The sequence below is a fragment of the Cydia pomonella genome, chromosome 9 (assembly GCF_033807575.1).
Source record: "Cydia pomonella isolate Wapato2018A chromosome 9, ilCydPomo1, whole genome shotgun sequence".
Lineage (NCBI taxonomy): Eukaryota > Metazoa > Arthropoda > Insecta > Lepidoptera > Tortricidae > Cydia > Cydia pomonella.
The window spans coordinates 17,075,493-17,095,633 of NC_084711.1; the positions used below are offsets into that span (position 1 = coordinate 17,075,493).

At 35.4% G+C, this 20,141-nt stretch overlaps 1 protein-coding gene across 5 annotated transcripts in view; it reads left to right on the forward strand.

Annotated features, from left to right (window-relative positions):
• Window positions 1-1,485: 1,485 nt before the first annotated feature.
• Window positions 1,486-20,141, forward strand: part of LOC133521547 (calcium-transporting ATPase sarcoplasmic/endoplasmic reticulum type) — a 33,275-nt gene continuing 14,619 nt past the window's right edge. For 3 of the 5 annotated variants that reach the window (XM_061856574.1, XM_061856575.1, XM_061856571.1), the window contains exons 1-2: window positions 1,486-1,650; window positions 12,474-12,617. In XM_061856574.1, coding sequence (XP_061712558.1) covers window positions 12,500-12,617 — 118 coding nt within the window. In that variant the 5' untranslated portion in view covers window positions 1,486-1,650; window positions 12,474-12,499. Of the gene's footprint in view, window positions 1,651-11,278; window positions 11,433-11,957; window positions 12,087-12,473; window positions 12,618-20,141 lie in introns of those variants that run through there. The other 2 variants (XM_061856572.1, XM_061856573.1) reach the window with 2 other exon arrangements.

The following is a 20,141-nucleotide window of genomic DNA, read 5'->3' on the forward strand; positions in this document are numbered from 1 at the left end:
ACTAGCACACTAGCACCTTTCATAAACCATAGAGTAACTTATACATACTGTGCCTTAAACTGTTTTTTGTCAAGTTTTCACAGATAATTAAATATGACATTGATGCATCAAGGCGGTTTGTTTACAAAGGGTCTACCGGGAAACGCGAAAATCGAAATTTAGCTATCTTCCTCTTCATCGCTCGAATATGCAAGAGTGATAGAGAGGTTAGATAATGAAATTTCGATTTTTATATTTCGCGGTTGACCCTCAGATTATGATGGATTGTGGTAGTGGCGCCCTCTACGCAGAGTTTCGCGTAATATTCCCTATTACAAAGGCCACAAATTAAAGGTCCCATTCTACGGTACTTAGCTTAGCAGCAAAGTCGTTTTGCGTCTCGTACCTTCAAAAGTAGTCTTGTAATTCTCCACTTGCTCCTGCTTTATTATAAACCGTGCATTAAACAACTGTGCCGGCTTACATAGGAAATACGTTTTGCTTATCTGAACTGAATTTGCTGAAGATGCAGATTATAGCCAATCCAATCTAAAGCAGATGCGCGTGAGTCACCGACGACCGGAAATGCCAAGAACTTCCGATCGAACCGTGATTGATGTTTGCCACTACACGCTATAAGATACACTCATAAGCAGTAAAAAGTGTCACTTTATTTTGATTTTTTCATCCGTAACGACTAGTTTAAAGTGCTCCCGAGTGTATTCGCTGTTTGTAGGTCAAAGTCAAAGCAGAATGAGTTTGTTTGATAAACATGCTTAAATCAATAATCACACACTTGATAGCGACTAAACTATATACAATATTCTCATAATAAAAGGAATAAAGTTTCGTTTTAATAACCGTAATGGTTGGATTCAGAGGCATGTCAAAACAAAAGAAACGGTTAAGATTTTTTTCACTAGCGGATTAGCCCCTAAACAACTTTATAATTGGTAATTAATTTTATAAACCTTAAGTTAAATAAATAAAACACACGAATCGCTACTTTCATCAATTTTAATTATAGTTAAATCCTCGTGACCCTTGACGTCTGTTTGTAGCTTATTTGATTTCACCCCCGTCCCGGCGGGTCATTGCCTTATTTTTTTACAACCATTGACCCTGAATAGTGATATCGAAATAAAAAGAAACTTTTTTTATCTGTAACTAACTACAACTTTCTGTAACTGAGATTATTTTTGGTAATTGACTACTATCTATTATTGTCAGCAATTGTCTTCAAGGACAGGGGCTTAATGCTGGACAGTAAATGATGTGCATTTTACTTGTAATAATTTGTAAATTAAAGGTAACGTCAAGCGTTGTCAGAGAACTAGAAACTAGGTTTGCGGTTGCAAAGTTGTATGTAGTTGCATTTTGAACTGAACTTGTTCGGAATAGAGTCGAAGGGTGGGTTTGTGCGGTGTGCGGGACGCATGGGGGAGTAGCCGGCGCGTCTCAGCTGGCAAGCGGCCCGCTGCCCACCACAGAGCTTATAAAAGAGGGCGACTATCTGTTCCCGCGCCCGGCGCGCCGCACTCCTGACGCTCTCCTCATGGGGCGCGCTAACCTTACACGATAGTACCTACATTAACAAAAAAAGAAAGTATTCTTTCTGTATAATTGGATGTATGTACAAAACCAAGTTATTCGGACCAAGTGATAGTGAGGGTAAGTTGATTCAAATGTGACAGTGCTACCAACCGAGGACTGTGGATTGTGATTGTGTTCAGTGTTGCCAGCATATTCGGACTCCTAGATTACGGATATAATGGATTGTTAGTGCCGGATGTGAATAGGTGCGGATAAAATGCAGAAACGTGTCTCGCGTGATTTCTTCTTCGGAAGTGAAATAGTTACGGAAGTGTTTTAGCCAGTGTTACCAGGAATTAAATTGTGCACTATTGTTTTGGGCATAACCATGTGGTCAAGTCAATCAGTTGTGTGCGTAAAACTTTCTGTGAGCATTCGACTGATTTCTTTCTTACTCTTGGTCTCAAAAGTAAGGAATGAGTCAATGTTTTCAAATGTTGGGCTTGTGCCACAATGACTGGCCTGAATGTTGACTGGCCAGACTATTGTTACATCATATAACTCATATAAAGTCCCGACTACTGGTAATACTGGCTCATCAGAGTTTAAAAAGAATACGATTTTTGGTTAAATCGAATGAATCTTAATATAAATCATCAATAATGACAATAGACAACAGTACTTGTCATAATCATGACTGTATGATTATTAGAGATATTTGTTAACACAAAATACTTTCAAAATTAATATTTTAAAACGAATATGTCATCAATACATTTTACGGTGTCCCTTAATGGCAAATGTAAATCAAAATATTTACTCACCTAATTAAATTGAGATCAAACCAAAAATAACATTTGTAACTGGGCTCTCACTGTTAAGTGACGCAATTGATGGTAAACATATTGAATAAGTATTATACAAACAGTTGTTTGTTTCAGAATGACATTGACAGTCAAATTGCCGTCGACTGCACAAATCTTATATCTTAATTATAATTGAATTAAATACAAAACTGTCCGGTGCTTTTGCATAAAACAATAAAACTTTTTATTTGACGTTAAAAATAATCCTTTATTATCAAATCGCGTAAGTTAGTGTTATAATACTGATGTGTTAATTCCATACTGACTATCATATAAACAAAACTCGTACTTTATTTGTACGTACAATAAACAAAAACCTTTGATGAGAACAGATATTTTTCCACGATTCTAACTAGCCGGTTAGCAATAAAACAGGATAGAACATCTATAAAATTAATGTATTTTGGAGCTAGACTAACCTTTCTCGTGCGTTCTAAATCCCTTTTAGCCCATCCGAGCTGCCAAAGCAGATGGTCCGTTACGACACACTCAAGTACGATATTCTATTTCGATTATTACCTTCGGCCGTTTATTTGTAGATGACGAATCGCCTTACAAACACTGGCATTCGCCAGGGACTTGCGTACGCTCGTTACATTATCTCGGAATTTTAAAAGCTTGCTTTATATTTATGTACTCCGCACCTGCTAGGAAAACTCGCGCCGATCGCCGTTCGTTGATTTACGAACTCGATACTCCCTTTCCGTTGGTTCGCAAATCGCAATAACTGCGTAACCTACTTTATTCGAACCTCACAACACAATTAAGAAATCGGGCAAAGAAATTAGGGAGCACTTAGGTGTATGTAAATAGCATTTTTACATGAAAAAAGTATTTATGGTTTCCGAAAAAGATTATAATCTAAGAACTCGCAATTCGTTCAAGTCATTGTGCCTACCTAAGATATATAAAATACTAGAAAGAAATACTTTTTGTTGAATATCTTGAACAATTTCCCTAGAGATTTAATTTAGTCACATTTAAATTGACTAAAACATTTAATTTTTGGCGGTCAGTGTCATTTTTATTCCGAGAAACTAAATTAAATAACGACATTTATCTTAAACAGGGTTACCGATTGAAAGCATGCCGTAATAAAATATATAACTATACAATTAATTAAATGAAAAGTCGCGGGTAGATAACCCTACGCGTAGTAGGCACATAAACTTGCGCAAGGATATAACAACACGAATGTGTTCATTGTAGTATTTAACGCGGCAGCGTCAACACGGAAATAAGTCGTTCAAGTCGAAATCTAACCGAAGCGATTAATGGGCGATAAACCACAGTTACTGCCGCAAGTCTAGCGCATGATTCAATCGCAGGAAATACGCGTTACCACTTTATTCCCTCGTTAATTGTATGCCTGAAGCTAGAACTCTTCATTTCGTTCATGGGTTCCATCCACTTAATATCGACCTTGTAAACTTCTTACTTTAAATATTATTTTGTAAGTATCATCAGTTGCAACTTTTGTCTTGTATGTAGACAGGTGACTGAGATAATCAAGCTCTTTTTATTGTGTTTGAAGTTAAAGTTTGTCTTGGTCGTGCTGTCAAATAAAATAAGACACCTAACCACTTAAACTAAAAGAAAATGCATCTTATTTTGTAAATGTGCTCGTAAATAACCGTTAAATCGTTGTGTATTGAAGCCAAGTTTCTGAACACGTAACGCTATAAAATGTCCTCTCCGTAATACATTTTATTTCAGCCGCCGAAATAAACGTTGGTAGCATTGGCATTCAGCTGTTTTCCTGTAATTTTCTATTTCTACTCGGTGATTTTATTCAGAGTGTCATGAAGACAAGGCTGACAGTTTTTCAGCCGTCGCCCTGGCAGCTGGCTTGTAAATTGATTCAGGAACTGTTTTGTCAAGAAATACTGAACCGTTTTAACGTGCGTGGGCTTACCACGTACACGTGTCAATAATCGCTTTCCCAAAAAATATACTTCCTTAGGTACATAGCTTCGCTTTATCATTAACCGCTAGAAAGTTAGGTGGGATCTTCGATAAGATGATGGTTGATATTTCTATTCAAAAGAAACTAAAACAACGAGTGCCTGCCGAAAATCTGTGACGTATTTTTTTCAACCAACTCGTTTTAATAGTCAAGATATTTTTTTACAGAACCTAAACTAAAGTATTATAAATTTTAAATAACTTCAAACTCTTTCAAATAAATCAATTCCGTACTCCCTTATCGTGTACCTATAGATTTTGTAGATTAAAAGCGCTTAGTAGGAGACTGATGCTATATAGATACGATTGCACAGGTTTAGAAAACTGAAACGTAAACAAATCAACTGTTTACTAAAACAGCATTGCAATCGTGCGACGGACTGCCAGGATTATGCGATCGTACGAAAGCATAGGTATAGCTCTATATCCCTATTCTTTCATCGCGTTACGTCGACGGCACGTCAACGGAATAACGGATACTTTCCTGGAGTTCGGAGACATGAGGGATCCGAAACGAGACGGCCTTGGCCGCTCCAAACTTAGCTGACCGTGACAGACGCATTCGGTGTCCCCGTGGTCTATGTGCGTGGCATAGATTTATTTCCATTGTCTATTAGACAACTTTATTAAGTTTTTCTACAGAAAAGGTTCTAAATGCTACAATTGACTTCAATTAATAGGTATTATTTCCTACGCGCCATTGATTTAATTGATTACATTATAGATACAGTACCGAACCATAATGTAAACACTCATGTTTTTTTTCTGTATTTACTTATCCAGTCACCATCAGATATATCGGAGCGTCCAAGGTGTTCAAAAATATCGGATTATAGTCCTCCATGTCGTATCCGACAACGGTGACCTTTACAATTTCCTCTGATGAGCACGTAGGTATATGGCTCGCAATACCGATCTTAGTGTTAAATGTCCGGTCGCACTGTGTACAATAAAGCTGCCCTTGGTTATGTGTATGCGGTTAAAGTGCATGTTCAGATATTTTTGAGCACATTGGCCGATATATCTGATGGCGACTGTACATTAGGGTAGGGTATCTCTATTTATTCAGAAATGTGAAAAATGGATTCATATATAATAAAAATCAACTTCATAATTTTATATATAATTAAATTTTATATACTTATCAAAATAATATTGTAATAATTTAATTCAAATTGCATATTTTTAAGTTGAAATATTCAATTAAATGCATAAATTCAATCATAAAATGTAAATCTCTATAGCAATCTTATATTGGAAATACTGTCAGTTTATAGAGCTTTCAAAAACTCGACGTTGTTATCTCGATTCCCAACGAATATTTACTTTGCCACTGTTTGTATTTTTGTAGTTGGGAAGGTAAACCAGTTTAATTCTACAGTCCACTACTATTGAACACCTTAACGACACCTAAGACCAGCAAAGATTTAGCATTTTACTTAGCATGAATAAAAAGGAAACTGATTTGTAATCAATAGTTATTACAACGATATTTTATGATAATTATGATCCTTCCTTCAGACATGATTTACTCTTGGCACTATCTATGTTTACAATTGGTATTTATTTGTAAATTAATTAAAGTTTTGAGTTAGCGGAGCTTACATTTCAGTTAACGAGTATTTTGGACGTGTATGTGTATCAAATTGTTCTAGGCCCATAACCTGCTGAGGAATCATTTATCTAAATTGATTGATTTTTAGTTAATAGGTTTTCTATGGCAGGCTGGATGAATTTTTAATTATTTATTTATTTATTCGTTAGCATACATGCTTTTTACAATAACAGTTTTTACAATATTTTTATTATTTTATTTTATTTATAGGTAGATGTCTCTTTTTAAGTATTCAGAGATACTTGTGATAAGAGACACCGCTCTTCCGCAGTAAAGTATCTTAACTAACTTAAATTACAAATAGCCATAATTTTTTGAAAAAAAGTAATTTAAAAAATCCTTTCTAGTGTTTTATTTTAGAAACAAATACAACAAAGAGTTCAAAAACTGTCAATTGTACACTAAAGGGGATGGGGCAAAGGGGGTCCCGGCAAATATAACGTTTTTTTTCTGGCAAAAAATTAATGCAAAAACGCGTAAAAATCCTACAACGAATATTCACAAATTTCATCATTTAGTAAATAAATGAAATGATAAACAGAGTTCCCTGCGTGTCATAGAGCGGTATTTGGACTATTCATAACACAGGAAAAGCTACCTTTTTTGTTAAAATCTACCTATTAAACTTTTTTGCTTCTCCCCTCCCTAGAGGTCCCTGAGATTAAATTTAAAATTAGTTATCTCTTATAGTTTCTGAATTTCCCTTTAAGGATTAAAAACCCTGAATTAATTCTAAGTATGGATTGTTTTTGTCACCGTCCGTCTTTCGGGCTTTGCTTCTTCTTTTTGCGAGCCTGATGGTCATTCTAGCCGTATATATATATGTGTCAGATACACGATAGACGATTTAAGGGCACCCATCATATGTTTAATATACTCTCTATGCCGCAAATTTGGTACTTTTATTTTTCTCTGCATTTAAAACATTGCCGGAAAAAATTTCATAGTCAATAGAACTTATACCTCTGTACAGTGCGTCTCTGCGTGTTGTTGAGATAAACAATGCAAGTAACCTTATTAATTCAATAAAATAGTACAATTTTATTGAACATTATTCACGAATAATAAAAAAATTGTATTAAAAACTTGTCGAAAGCTTAAAAATTTTAGTAATGTCTCTTCGCGGCCGAAAGGTTCGTCAATTTTAACTTTTTTAACTCAAACCGAACCTTGATCGAAACATGATTTTTATGCCGAAACCGAAATTTCGATATGACACTAAATTTAGGTACAGTCGCGGACTTTAATTGTTGAGCCATTTAGGGTTCACTTTACATTAGTATTGACAACCTAATTAGGCTGAACCAAAGAGGAGTCGACAGTTAAAGCCCGCGTGACCGTACCTTCCTGTATAATACAGTCTTTCAAGTTGTATATACCAATGAACACCTCGTAATTATATGTGCCCTCAAATACCACGTATTTGACAGCTGTACGTCTTCGTATATATCGTCTGAAAAATATTTCGAGTCATACATCAATGTCGTCTGACCGTTGTCTCTGCCAACTGTAAACATCCAATGCCGATCCGTCTGTTGCGCCCCACTTGCAACAAGTATAACCTAATTATAGTAATTACCAAGCTTTTATTTAAGAGGTAAGAATAGCTTTGCCATCCTAGCGAAATAACGGTACTTTTTCTATGAAATGCCATCTCGGGAAAAAACGTTTTCACTAACTAAATCTTAACAAATCACTTTTTGATGTCGATCGCTTCATCATAATATATTCTAGGCTTATAAGTTTCGCTTTAAAAAAAAATTGTGTTGCAAAGAAATAAATAAAGGAAAACCTATAAACCTAGTTTTTCATTGTATCAATAACATACTAAAAATCATGGAGAATGGTAAATATTTAGAAGTGGGAAAACATTTCTCTTCTTCTATGGACGATCACGTAGTACTTCCCTCTTAACTTGCAAATCTTACAATGTACGGTAGCTATGTTTGTACGGGTCAAATCTTGCATAATAAATTTGACCCACTTCCCGGTTCCGATGAAGCTCAAAATTTGCATTTTTAAGAAAGTCAAGGGTGACAATGCATTATAATGGCACCATCGAGCTAATCTGATGATGGAGGCAGGAGGTGGCCATAGGAATTCTATACTTGTGTTTGGGGTTTTTAGTATTGTATCGATGAGTATTAGTTGCCCGTGGTAAGAAAAGTACAGTTGGCGACAAAAGCATTCATCTTTGTTAATATACCTACTCGTTATACATAAGCTTGTCTTTTTGATGTGCAGAAGCTCGGAAGCAAACACATTTAGGTTGCGTTGTTTCATCTCAGAGTTCCTAGTGACCACCCAGATTGGCCACCTCCTGTCTCCATCATCAGATCAGCTCGATGGTACCATAATATGACATTGTCATCCGACTTACATATGTATGCAAATTTTTAGCTTAATCGGAAATGGGGAAGTTCGTCAAATTAAGCTTCCAAGATTTGACACTAACAAGATAACATACATACAGGGCAAGTTAAATAAAATCTTGTAAAAAAATCAACCGTATAATGTCATCGTGTCATTGTCATACTTCTCACATAGGTGTGAAGCTAGCACATAATAGGTCTACTACATTACTCAGACAGTTTTTGTAGATACTGTGTATGTAAAATCAGCAAAGCTATTAGCTTGGCACCCCTGCATACACATTTTTAGCTAATCGTTTTGCTGACTGCTCATACTGTACGAGTACTTACTCGTAGCTACTGTTGCGAGGTGGCTTTTAAGTATTTTTTTTAAATATTGTAGGACATTATTACACAAATTGATTAAGTCCCACAGTAAGCTCAATAAGGCTTGTGTTGAGGGTACTTAGACAACGATATATATAAAATGTAAATATTTATAAATACATAGAAAACGCCCATGACTCAGGAACAAAATATCCATGCTCATCACACGAATAAATGCCCTTACCAGGATTTGAACCCGGGACCATCAGCTTCGTAGGCAGGGTCACTAGGCCAAACCGGTCGTCAAAAAAGTATACTTAAGAGCAATTCCTAGCTGAGCAACTTTCCATATCTCGAATTTTTGAAGCTATGTTTCTGTCGCGCTGCGGTGGGCGGGAGTGCGTGCGTGCGATAAGGACAACTGCAGCTCGGACTAAAATTCCCACGCAAAAAACTCAAAAATCGAGGTTTCGCTCTCGACTGTTTCCTCCTCTAAAACGCAACCAATCATTATAAATTTTTGGAAACTGCAAAGGAAAGAAATAATCTATGCCGCTATGTTTTGCTTTTTTGGATATTTGTTGTCATATTTGTATACTGCGCCTTATTTTGTAGCCAATTCAATTGAGCCGTTTTTGCGATTTTCGAGGCGCTGTAAGTTTCTTCAAAATAAAATAATCCAAAAAAGCAAAACATAGCGGCACAGATATTGATGATATAGATATTATTTGAAAAAAAACATTCAAATCCAGGGAGGAAACAGTCGAGAGCGTGTGTATGGAAAAATCGCAACTTAGGAATTCCTCTTAAGGGGCCCACTGATTAACAGTCCGGCGGACGGCCTGTCAGTTAGGACAAAAAGTTGACAGTTCCAAACAAGAGAGCGTAATTTTGGGTCAAAACCTAGTTTAACTACCCAATAAATGTTATTTATTTAACACAATACAGCAATAATAATACCTACCTTGTAAATCTGTTTTAAATTTGTTTATCTTTGTGATACCATTCAGTCAGTTATTTGTTTTACAAGGGAGTAAAGTTTGTTGTTTAACCGCTCGTGCAAATATTGATACCCGAGCAAGCGAAATGAGTCCAAAATTTCGAGAAGTGGAATCTTGAACGTCGCAAGGGTTTCAAGGCATGAGGGTTAAACAAACTTTGCCTCCGAGTGAAACACAAACATTTTCACCAAACCAAAGCGAGGAAAATACTAACTATGCAATACCAAAAAATCAAAATGAAATCCAAATGGACGTAATAAAAAAAAACATTCAAAACCATAATATCAAAGTCAATTCTACCAGCTAATATAAGGAAATAACTCAAAATTTGCATCTGATTACCTACTTTGCTCCACATGTGGATAAAATTCAACTTTCTCATCAGTTTTTGAACTATTAAGAGGACCTTTACCAGTTGGTATAGTGAAAATAATATGTTACTTTACAACAGCCAAGCTTTCCACAAGTTCACGATAATAACTTCTTACACGCGCATTTTCCCTTCGAATTGTATCGTTTCTATATTTTACCTTAAAATAGTTATATAAATGACCAATGTTTTCGTTTACCTCTCCTGCTTAATATTGAGACCAGAACAAGATAAAGATTCTATAATTTAATTTTAAGAAATCTTGAGCGTTGCGAGGATTTCAAAGCACGAGGGTAAGCAAACTTTGCTACCAAGTGAAACACAAAATTTATCACTACACCAACTCGAAGAAAATACTAACTGTAAAACATTACAAATCGAATTCCAATCAACGGTATTCAATAATTATCATTAGTCGATTCCACCAGCCAACATGGGGAAACAACTCAAAATTTTCATCAAATTACTTTGCCACTCTTGTGAATAAAATGCAATGTTCTCATCAGTTTCTGAAGAATAAAGAGAGGGTTTACTATGTGGTTTTTTAATATACTACTTTGGTGCTAAACAAGCATACGGCAGCTGGTGTGGTGAAATCGTTATTTGAATTATTTGTTTTATAAAGTTATTATTTAACCGCTTGTGCCATATTGATAAGATGTCAATTCACTCAATTTTTTTCCATCGAGTGAAATACAAGATTTTTCACCAGCGCGAGGAAAATACTAATTGTAAATTATCAAACAGAATCAAATTAACTCAAATCCCAGTGAACGTTATTAAATATTTATCATTCAAAAATATTATTCAAAAGTCAATTCTACCAGCCAACATAATGAAACAACTGAAAATTTGCATCAGATTACTTTGCAACTTTCTCATCAGTTTTTGAACAACCAAGAGAGCCATTACCAGCACTTGTGGTGAAAATGAAATTGTTTTACTTAATCGACCGATGCAATATCATCATCTGCTTCAAGCAACATTTGAAGCTATTAAACGTAAATAAGTTTTCCACAAGGAAATTTTAATTAATGTCAACTATAAAGTTACTTTATCGCTTGGAGAATAGTGGTGTAAACTGAAAAGCTTTATAATAGTCGTAAAGAGAAGCCGCATAATGTTAAAGCAAGGACCGGGGAGCTCGACCCGGGTAGCGCCCGCTATAAAAAGATCATCACAGGACAGGACGGTCGCGACGCCGCGCGAGCGCGACAAGCAACCCTGGAAAGCGAGTCGGCTCTGCCATCGAGTACTGTTGCCAAAATAATTAAAGAAATCTCTGACATGTCCCTCCGCCGCGCCCGCGCCGCGCTAAAATCGTCGCTCCCGCCCGGGAGTCACTACTCGGGGCGCGGCGGGAAAACACCTCCCGCGCCACTCTTATTTCTTCTTTCCTTCCCGACGCTGTCGAAAAATATTTCAGTAAGTCGAAAATAACAACTTTCACAACGCATTCCTGTGAATAAAATAATCAAAAAGTGTCAATTAAGTGTTTTCTAAGTAAATAACACAGTTTGTGACTTCATTACCAGTGATAAGTGTGTTACATAACGCAAAGAAATTATGATCACGTTTCTGCATTTTAAAAATACCGCATTTTGTAGGCGCCTATTGAACGAAAATAGCCTTCTGTCACGTGGTACAGAACCGGCCTATAACATCGCTCCACATTTATCCGTAGCTCTAAATCGTTCTGCTTATAATAAAACTATGTTATGTTAATAAAATGAATTATTTTAGTATTAAAACTATTATCGTACTCATTTCCGATTTTGCTTATGTCTTAAAAAGCTGAAGTAAATAAAAGGGTTTTAATTTGGATAATTAGTTCATGACATAAGTGATAGGTGGCGCTACACCTTCTCACTTTTACAACGTCACGTTAGACGTCAGTTCAAGAAAAAATGACGGCTACATTGGATACGTGTTCTAGTGGTTTATGATATTTACGAGAAAAGTATTAGTTTAGTACAAATACAATAGATTCTACTGTATAAAACTATAGTCACGCGCTTTCCTATTTTAAGTGTAACATTGTTAATGACAGTCATTTCTCATGAATAAGAAAAGTTCTTGGTGAGTGGAACAAACAGTAAAACGGTGCATGCGATGCAGGAAATTGCTACTTACAATTTCGGTTTCTTGCCCTATTTATCCATGGTATTTACGGCTACCGTGTAAATAATAATCATGTTACAATTCCGTCTGATGACAATCTCTTATAAATTTATTGTGTCGCAATTGTTTAACTTATCACCTTTGACTTGCATATTCTATTTTTTTTTTACAGTAAGTAATGTGCAAAAACATATGAATAAAGACAAAGCTATTACGTTGAATATTCTGCGGTAAACCGTCTGTAAAATTTAAATGTAAATCCAATGTTAAAGTAACATAACCTCACTAGTGTTGCAGTGATGATGATGACTGGTCAATTCTAACCTTAATTATTTATCTTTACAGAACTGACGGCAACATAGACTTTCACCATGGAGGACGCTCACACGAAATCCGTGGAAGAAGTCTTATCATATTTTGGAACAGACCAAGACAAAGGCCTTACCCCAGATCAAATCAAAAGGAACCAAGAGAAATATGGTCCAAATGGTAAGTGGCTCCATACCTACCTTGTCTTTGTTTAGGTCATGATGTTCCAGACCAACCAGTCAGAGTTAGGATGTTGATCATTCATGACAACAATAATATATTATCATGTGGATTATTACAAATATCGATTAAAACACATAAATCATAACACATCTTTTAATAGACATAAAGAAATCATTGTTGGTAGTATCTCGAAAATTCTAATACCAATGCATCATAACCAAATCCAATTCAGTTGACAGGCTGTTGATAGACAATATTAATTGACATTATTGACTTAACATTGAACTATGAAGCAATAAATATAAACATTTTATTAGGTATCTTACTACTAGTAGTAGTCACATAATAGTATTACACCGTAATTTATTATATATATAATACAACTTAGAACTCGAAAATATGGTATAATAGTTAGCAGATGCTATATTTTTTATTGTATGTTTTGGGATAAGTTTGGTTTCTGGAACCATAATTTAATTGAAGGTTATTTAAAAAAAGTATTGACCCTCTGAGCTATTACTACTAACTGTGGTTACCATTAGGGAATGCAATCTCCAACCAAGAGTGGTGATTCAAAATCTTGTGGGAAAAATCTAAATTGAGATTTGGTGTTTTGAGATCTTAACTGCCAGGCTTTCTAGATGGAGATTTGTGATACCTACTTGCTGTTATATTTGCAAAATAAAACTGCAACTTTGCTGAGAGTGCACTCCTTAGTTACCATCCAAATTTATTTACCTTATGTACTTTAATAAATGATATTGGCAAAACACATTAAAATATATGGACGGGCGGGTTAAGGGCAATAATAATGGGGTTAGTACAGCAGTGTATCACCCACAAACTCGAACCAATTGTGCAGTCTAAAACCACAATGCGTTTGGTCGCAACTAGTTGCATTAGACTGCATGATTAGCTCAAATTCGTGAGTGACACCTCTGAACTAGCACCATCCTAAAAGATATATGTCAATGCCTAAAAAGAGTTAGAATATTATCCTAAAACCACATGCAGCTCAATCATTTAAAGAAAATATGTGTTCATTTGGCATCATACTACTGTATCCATCAATCAGTCAGGGTTACTTGACTCCCTGCCAACTACAAACCTGGATGTGAATTAACCTCTGTTGACAACCATTTTAAAAATAAAAATCGTTCTATGATCTGACCTTGGACGCGACAAAATTAAGTAATTGAACCACTCCTGAAATTGCCTTTACTGACACCATCACAATCAATAATTTAATATTTATACTTATGCAATAGATAATAGATTAACTTAATTGATAGCTTTAAAATATAGAAAAGATATTTGACCTAGTTTGGAGTTTGTGTGTTGCATGCCAATAATTTAATATATGTATATACTTTGCGGTGAATTTGATTCATAGGTGGTGTATTATTTGTGATCTGTACTGAAATAATGAGCCTTATTTTGAATTCTGGCTGAAGAAATCCAGATCAAATTCATAACCTGTTTATTACAATAATAATAAGCCTCCTAGTTTCTGGATAAACTGATGGAGTAGGTTTTCCAAAAGTATTTTTTTTTAATAAAATAATTTATGATTATTTATTCCTAACAATTTAGGTAACCGTGTGGCAATTGAAGATTAAATTTAGGCAATTAGCTTACATGTTTGATTTTGAAAAAGCTCCAAACATTAAATTGTGAGTTTTTCAGTTCTTTCCATTTCCGTCTAACATTAAGAACTCTGGATCATTTAATTTAATGTGTAAAAGTTATTTATCTATTGGCAGAAATATTTCTTTCATTTGATAATATATTATTATATTTCTGTTGAACTATAACAATAACACACTATTTTAATACAAAAATATTAAAGTAGGTACTAAACTCTAGCCCCCTTATTCATAAACGTCTACTAAAGTTGACAAGCCGCTAATAATCGTTTGTCCCTTTCCGACGTATTGGTATGATGGAAAGGGACAACCGATTATTAGCGGCTTGTCAACTTTAGTAGACGTTTATGAATAAGGGGGTAGATGCGTAGGGTTAATCTAAATAGATTTTAACTTTATTTAAATCACACATTAATATACGCACACTAACCGTCGCCAAGTGAAAATACGAAACTTAAATTTAGTCAAGTCTATTGTCTTCTTAACCTAGTAACCGGCTTAACGCGACTTACTATAAACACACAGTGATAAACTGATCCTAATTTATACATTCTTGATTTCCTTTTTAGACACGTACTGTTGAAACCAGCCATAAAAGTAGTGTTCGTTAAAGCTCGTGTTTTTCGAGTCCTCTAATTTAAGACTCGACTCAGTTTTTCAGACTCGAGTTTACTTAATAAGTAACTTGAAACTCGAGTTCTCTTCAACTTCTTAGAGGCCAGTTTGTTGTTTATGTAGAGGCTTGATTCCTTTTTAGAGAAATCTTACGAAAAAAAATCAAAATGCATTTCTTCTTCATGTAAAATTAATGGGTTAGGTACACCATTACAATAACACTTATTTTCTTTACTGCTCCTAGTATTTAGACTATTTACATAAAACCTTCAAAATTGTTGCGCTGCGCTTGTTGTGTTGCGCTTAAAAAGGACTCGATAAAGGATTCGACTCGGGACTAAAAAGACACTAGTTTTTTTTAGCACAGAGTCTCGTAAAAACGACTCAAGTTCTTCAAATTTAGACTCGAAAAACTCGAGTGCCTACCAACACTACGTAAAAGCGCTAGAACTAGATTATTAATCACATTGATTGGTGGAAGAAAACAATTAGATTCATTATGTGATCGCGTCTGAGCGTTTTTGCCAGTGGAAGGTTGTGTAGGCATGTTCATGGACTGAAAAAGTCCATTGTCTCTGCCTCGGTGTGCTAATTGTTACGACGTACTGCTCCCAAATTATGCACAATTACTTTTAGACTATAACGTTATTAAGTATTAGTTGACTACGGAACCCTAAAAAAAAAAGCGGCCAAGTACGAGTCGGACTCGCCCATGAAGGGTTCCTTTATGACGTATTAAAAAAAACTACTTAAACTACTAGATCTCGTTCAACATTTTACCACTTTGGACACACATTTTACCACTTTGGTAGTGTCTCTCGCGCAAACTATTCACTTTAGAAAAAAATTATATTAGGAACCTAAATATCATTTTTGAAGACCTATCCATAGATACCCCACACGTATGGGTTTGACGAAAAAAATTTTTTTTTTAATTTTATGACGTATTAAAAAAAACTACTCACTAGATCTCGTTCAAACCAATTTTCGTTAGAAGTTTGCATCGTAATGTATATCATATATTTTTTTTAGATTTTTCATTCTGTTATTTTAGAAGTTACAGGGGGGGGGGGGACACTTTTTTTTACTTTGGGAGGTTCTCTCGCGCAAACTATTCAGTTTAGAAAAAAATGATATTAGAAACCTTAATATCATTTTTGAAGACCTATCCATAGATACCCCACATGTATGGGTATGTTGAAAAAAAAAATTTTTTTTTAATTTCATGACGTATTAAAAAAAAACTACTTACTAGATCTCGTTCAAACCAATTTTCGTTAGAAGTTTGCATCGTAATGTATATCATATATTTTTTTTAGATTTTTCATTCTGTTATTTTAGAAGTTACAGGGGGGGGGACACACTTTTTTTTACTTTGGGAGGTTCTCTCGCGCAAACTATTCAGTTTAGAAAAAATGATATTAGAAACCTTAATATCATTTTTGAAGACCTATCCATAGATACCCCACATGTATGGGTATGTTGAAAAAAAATTTTTTTTTTACTTTCATGACGTATTAAAAACAAACTACTTACTAGATCTCGTTCAAACCAATTTTCGGTGGAAGTTTACATGGCAATGTATATCATATATGTTTTTTAGATTTTTCATTCTCTTATTTTAGAAGTTACGGGGGGGGGGCCCACACATTTTACCACTTTGGAAGTGTCTCTCGCGCAAACTATTCATTTTAGAAAAAAATTATATTAGAAACCTCAATATCATTTTTGAAGACCTATCCATAGATACCCCACACGTATGGGTTTGATGAAAAAAGATTTTTTGAGTTTCAGTTCTAAGTATGGGGAACCCCCAAAATTTATTGTTTTTTTTCTATTTTTGTGTGAAAATCTTAATGCGGTTCATAGAATACATCCACTTACTAAGTTTGAACAGTACAGCTCTTATAGTTTCGGAAAAAAGTGGCTGTGACAGAATCGGACAGACAGACGGACATGACGAATCTATAAGGGTTCCGTTTTTTGCCATTTGGCTACGGAACCCTAAAAAGCCTTGCCTTGAAACCTGAAGGTGATATATTTTTGGCCGGAATGGAGGTATCTATAGTTGTATTTAGGAAATATTAATTAACATTTTGTTTCTGAAGCCAAAGACTTCTTAGGGTATAAACTATCAAGTAAGCATACCTAATAATTATAGTATTTGAACCATAATAGTCAATATACAGCTCATAACAAGTATTGTTATCAGACTTCCCTGTTTGTTTCTCAAGTAAATTTAGGAATGCAAAGTATTCATATTTCTCGCGAGCTCTTTTTATTCCACCTGTTGAGTCACGATTCAGTTTATACTACAAATGTAAACTAAGTGCATACAATATTCTTATTTACGCCTTACTAAACATATCGACATCAACTTCATTTTAATTTGTATCCTGTTGTAATAAAGGTACAAACAAAATCAATTCGCAAATTTAGAGAATAAAGAGAATTGCTATCCCACAAAACTAACGAAAGAATGCAATCCTGCCGTTAAATGTTACCCGGTTATCACACCTATGTCGCCGCGCCAATGTGTGAGCGGGCCATCGCTATCTTCGTGCATACCGCTGTTTCGCTTATACACCGGAGCGGGTTGCGGATGTGTAGACAGTCTTAAAATGGTCCATTGCCCGCTGCGCACGTGTTGATCCCACAAACCATACCGCTAATTACGTCATCGAAAATATTTGCACAAAAACTGGCGTCTTGTCTTGACCTATGTTTGCCGCTCGCTTGCCTAAGTTTGCATGACATTGCTTGCCTCGTTCGAACAAATGTAACTTTGATCTCTGTTTACGCATAGTTGGTAACTTTCCACTTTTGATGGTTCGTCTGAGATGCGGATGATGTGTTTGAGCGCCGGTATGCTATGGGTGAATTGTTTTGCATATACAGACAGACACATATTTTTTTGTAATACTATAAAATAATGGTTGTTACTTTTCACACGCAGTGTCGCCCGCTACTCATGATGCTAACAATATACCGGGTGTCCGGTAATTCCTAAAATCTTCTATACTTAATTAATCAATGGTTATCCATTAATTACCGGGCACCCTGTATAGGTGGGATAGTGACGAATACTAATATATGTAGAAAGAAGTATAAACGCGACCGTGCTATAGGTACTGCTTGGCCCTTATCATTAACCCTGGTTAATACACGTGTAACCGCCGTGTACACTAAGTGCTCCAACTTGTAACCATGTCGCCATACTAGCTGTATAGAAAAGTGGATACTTATGTTGGAGCGCCGACTGTACATAATTACAAATGCCCGATGGCGTAGTTAATAACACATCGATAATTTACCTTCATCAATGCTGATTTGATAGACTCGAAGCTTTGAAGCAATAGAGATGCAGGCCCACACATTTATAAATAGGCTGCATGGGCAAAGTCGCCAGTGCGTGCACGGGCACCGAGCCACAAAGCGCCCTCGGGCGTAACTCTCCCTCGGGGCTACCTATTAATAAAGAGGGGCAGTTATTGACACATATTACGCTTATAATGCTTGCTGGAAAAAATTGTATAACTTACTAATTATAAGAAATAGAAAAACAGCTATTTTATCTAGTTTATAGTAAAACAATCACAATTCTATCTTAGTACTCACGTCCATTATCTAACAACACCTATGTTTATTACAAAAAAATATCCGAGCTATTTTCTTTCTGCCACATGACACAGATTTCGTTTACGCTTTACATAGGACAGTTCTGGGCCTCCGGACAACCCAAAACCTGAGAAATAAACGTGCAGCGAACTTAATGCATTCGTAAAGTGGTAATGCACTTTTGTGGTTAGTTGTACATGACATGACTAGCAAATAGTGACCGTGATGTTAGTCAGTTCAGCTCAAGTTTTTCTCAAAACTTGTTTATTTACTCGCATCTGCCATCGTACAGCGAACGATTATTTTTCTTCTAACCATGCGGCATAAACTACACGTCGCTCCGCTTGAGGTTCCGTCACAATACGGAAAATGTTCAACGAGAATAGATCTTAAGGCGAATTTAATGCCGGCAAGCAGATTACGGTTGTGTATGTACAACCTGTTTTGGTCGAGTTTCATGTTGTATACTTCGTTTTTTTAGCATTAGAAAAAGGGTAAACAATCTTGATGTGTCTTTTTATTGAAAAATAAGTCACTGCAAATATGTAACATGTAGATGGACTTGGACGTATTTTATCCGGATTGGCGGGGGATACAAATGACAGGGTTGAGTAGAAAGGAGGCCTTTGCTCAGCAGTGGGACACAAAATCAGGCTAAAAGATTTTTTTTATACCTACCTTTTACCTACATTATTTTGGTGTAATATGCTATTGCATACTTCGATAAAAAGACAAGATTGTTTACCCTATAAAACGAAGTATAAGTGCCTACTTTGTTATTGAATAAAGTGAGCCGTGAACGATTCATTAAAACTGCAACATTTGCACCTAAATATGTGGAGTTCTCAGGCAAAACGTATGACTTGATGGGTTGTTAATAATAAAGAAGATTTTCACGATTTCTTGTTGCACTTTTCAATTTGTTTATTATAACACTTCCAGTAACATTTTAATTTTCAATCAAATCTATCTTAGACATAACCTTTACAATGCTATATAAAAACAATAAAATAATGGTATAATACATCTACCGGTAGTATTGCTACTACTGTTCACTATTCTATTGTAATTACATAATCCTTCTCTTTTTCATTATGTTTTACAGGGTTATAAACTAAAACTTTGTTGTAGGCTTTTCATATTACATCAAAGTATAGTAGAAGTTTTGCGTGTCTCATTAAAGCAGAGTGTCCACCTGCGGCGAGGTGCCCTTAATGTTTTCATGTACAGCTAAACTTGGCTGAATTTCTCGAGGTCGGCCCAAAGTGACAGGCGCCAACAACCAACACAATTCACCGCTGTTCATCATTGAATTACTTAATCTTTATTTGATATATAATTTATATTGTTGCAACAATGTATTTTATCTTGTCTAAAACTTTAAAATCTAAATAAATTTATTTGTACGCACAACAGAATATACTTAACATACACAGTTATCGTGCACGGGTTTAGGTCACAACTTTCATTGTTTCAATCGTATTAGGATTCGCTTGAACAATAATGGGAAACGGTCTAACAGTACACGTCGCTTTATATGACCAGGAAAGAATTTAAACGAACCTTATATGTAGCTGTAATCTCGAATAAAACATCCTCTAACGTCATCCTAAACCGTGTTTAGATAATACTTGCCCGGCCT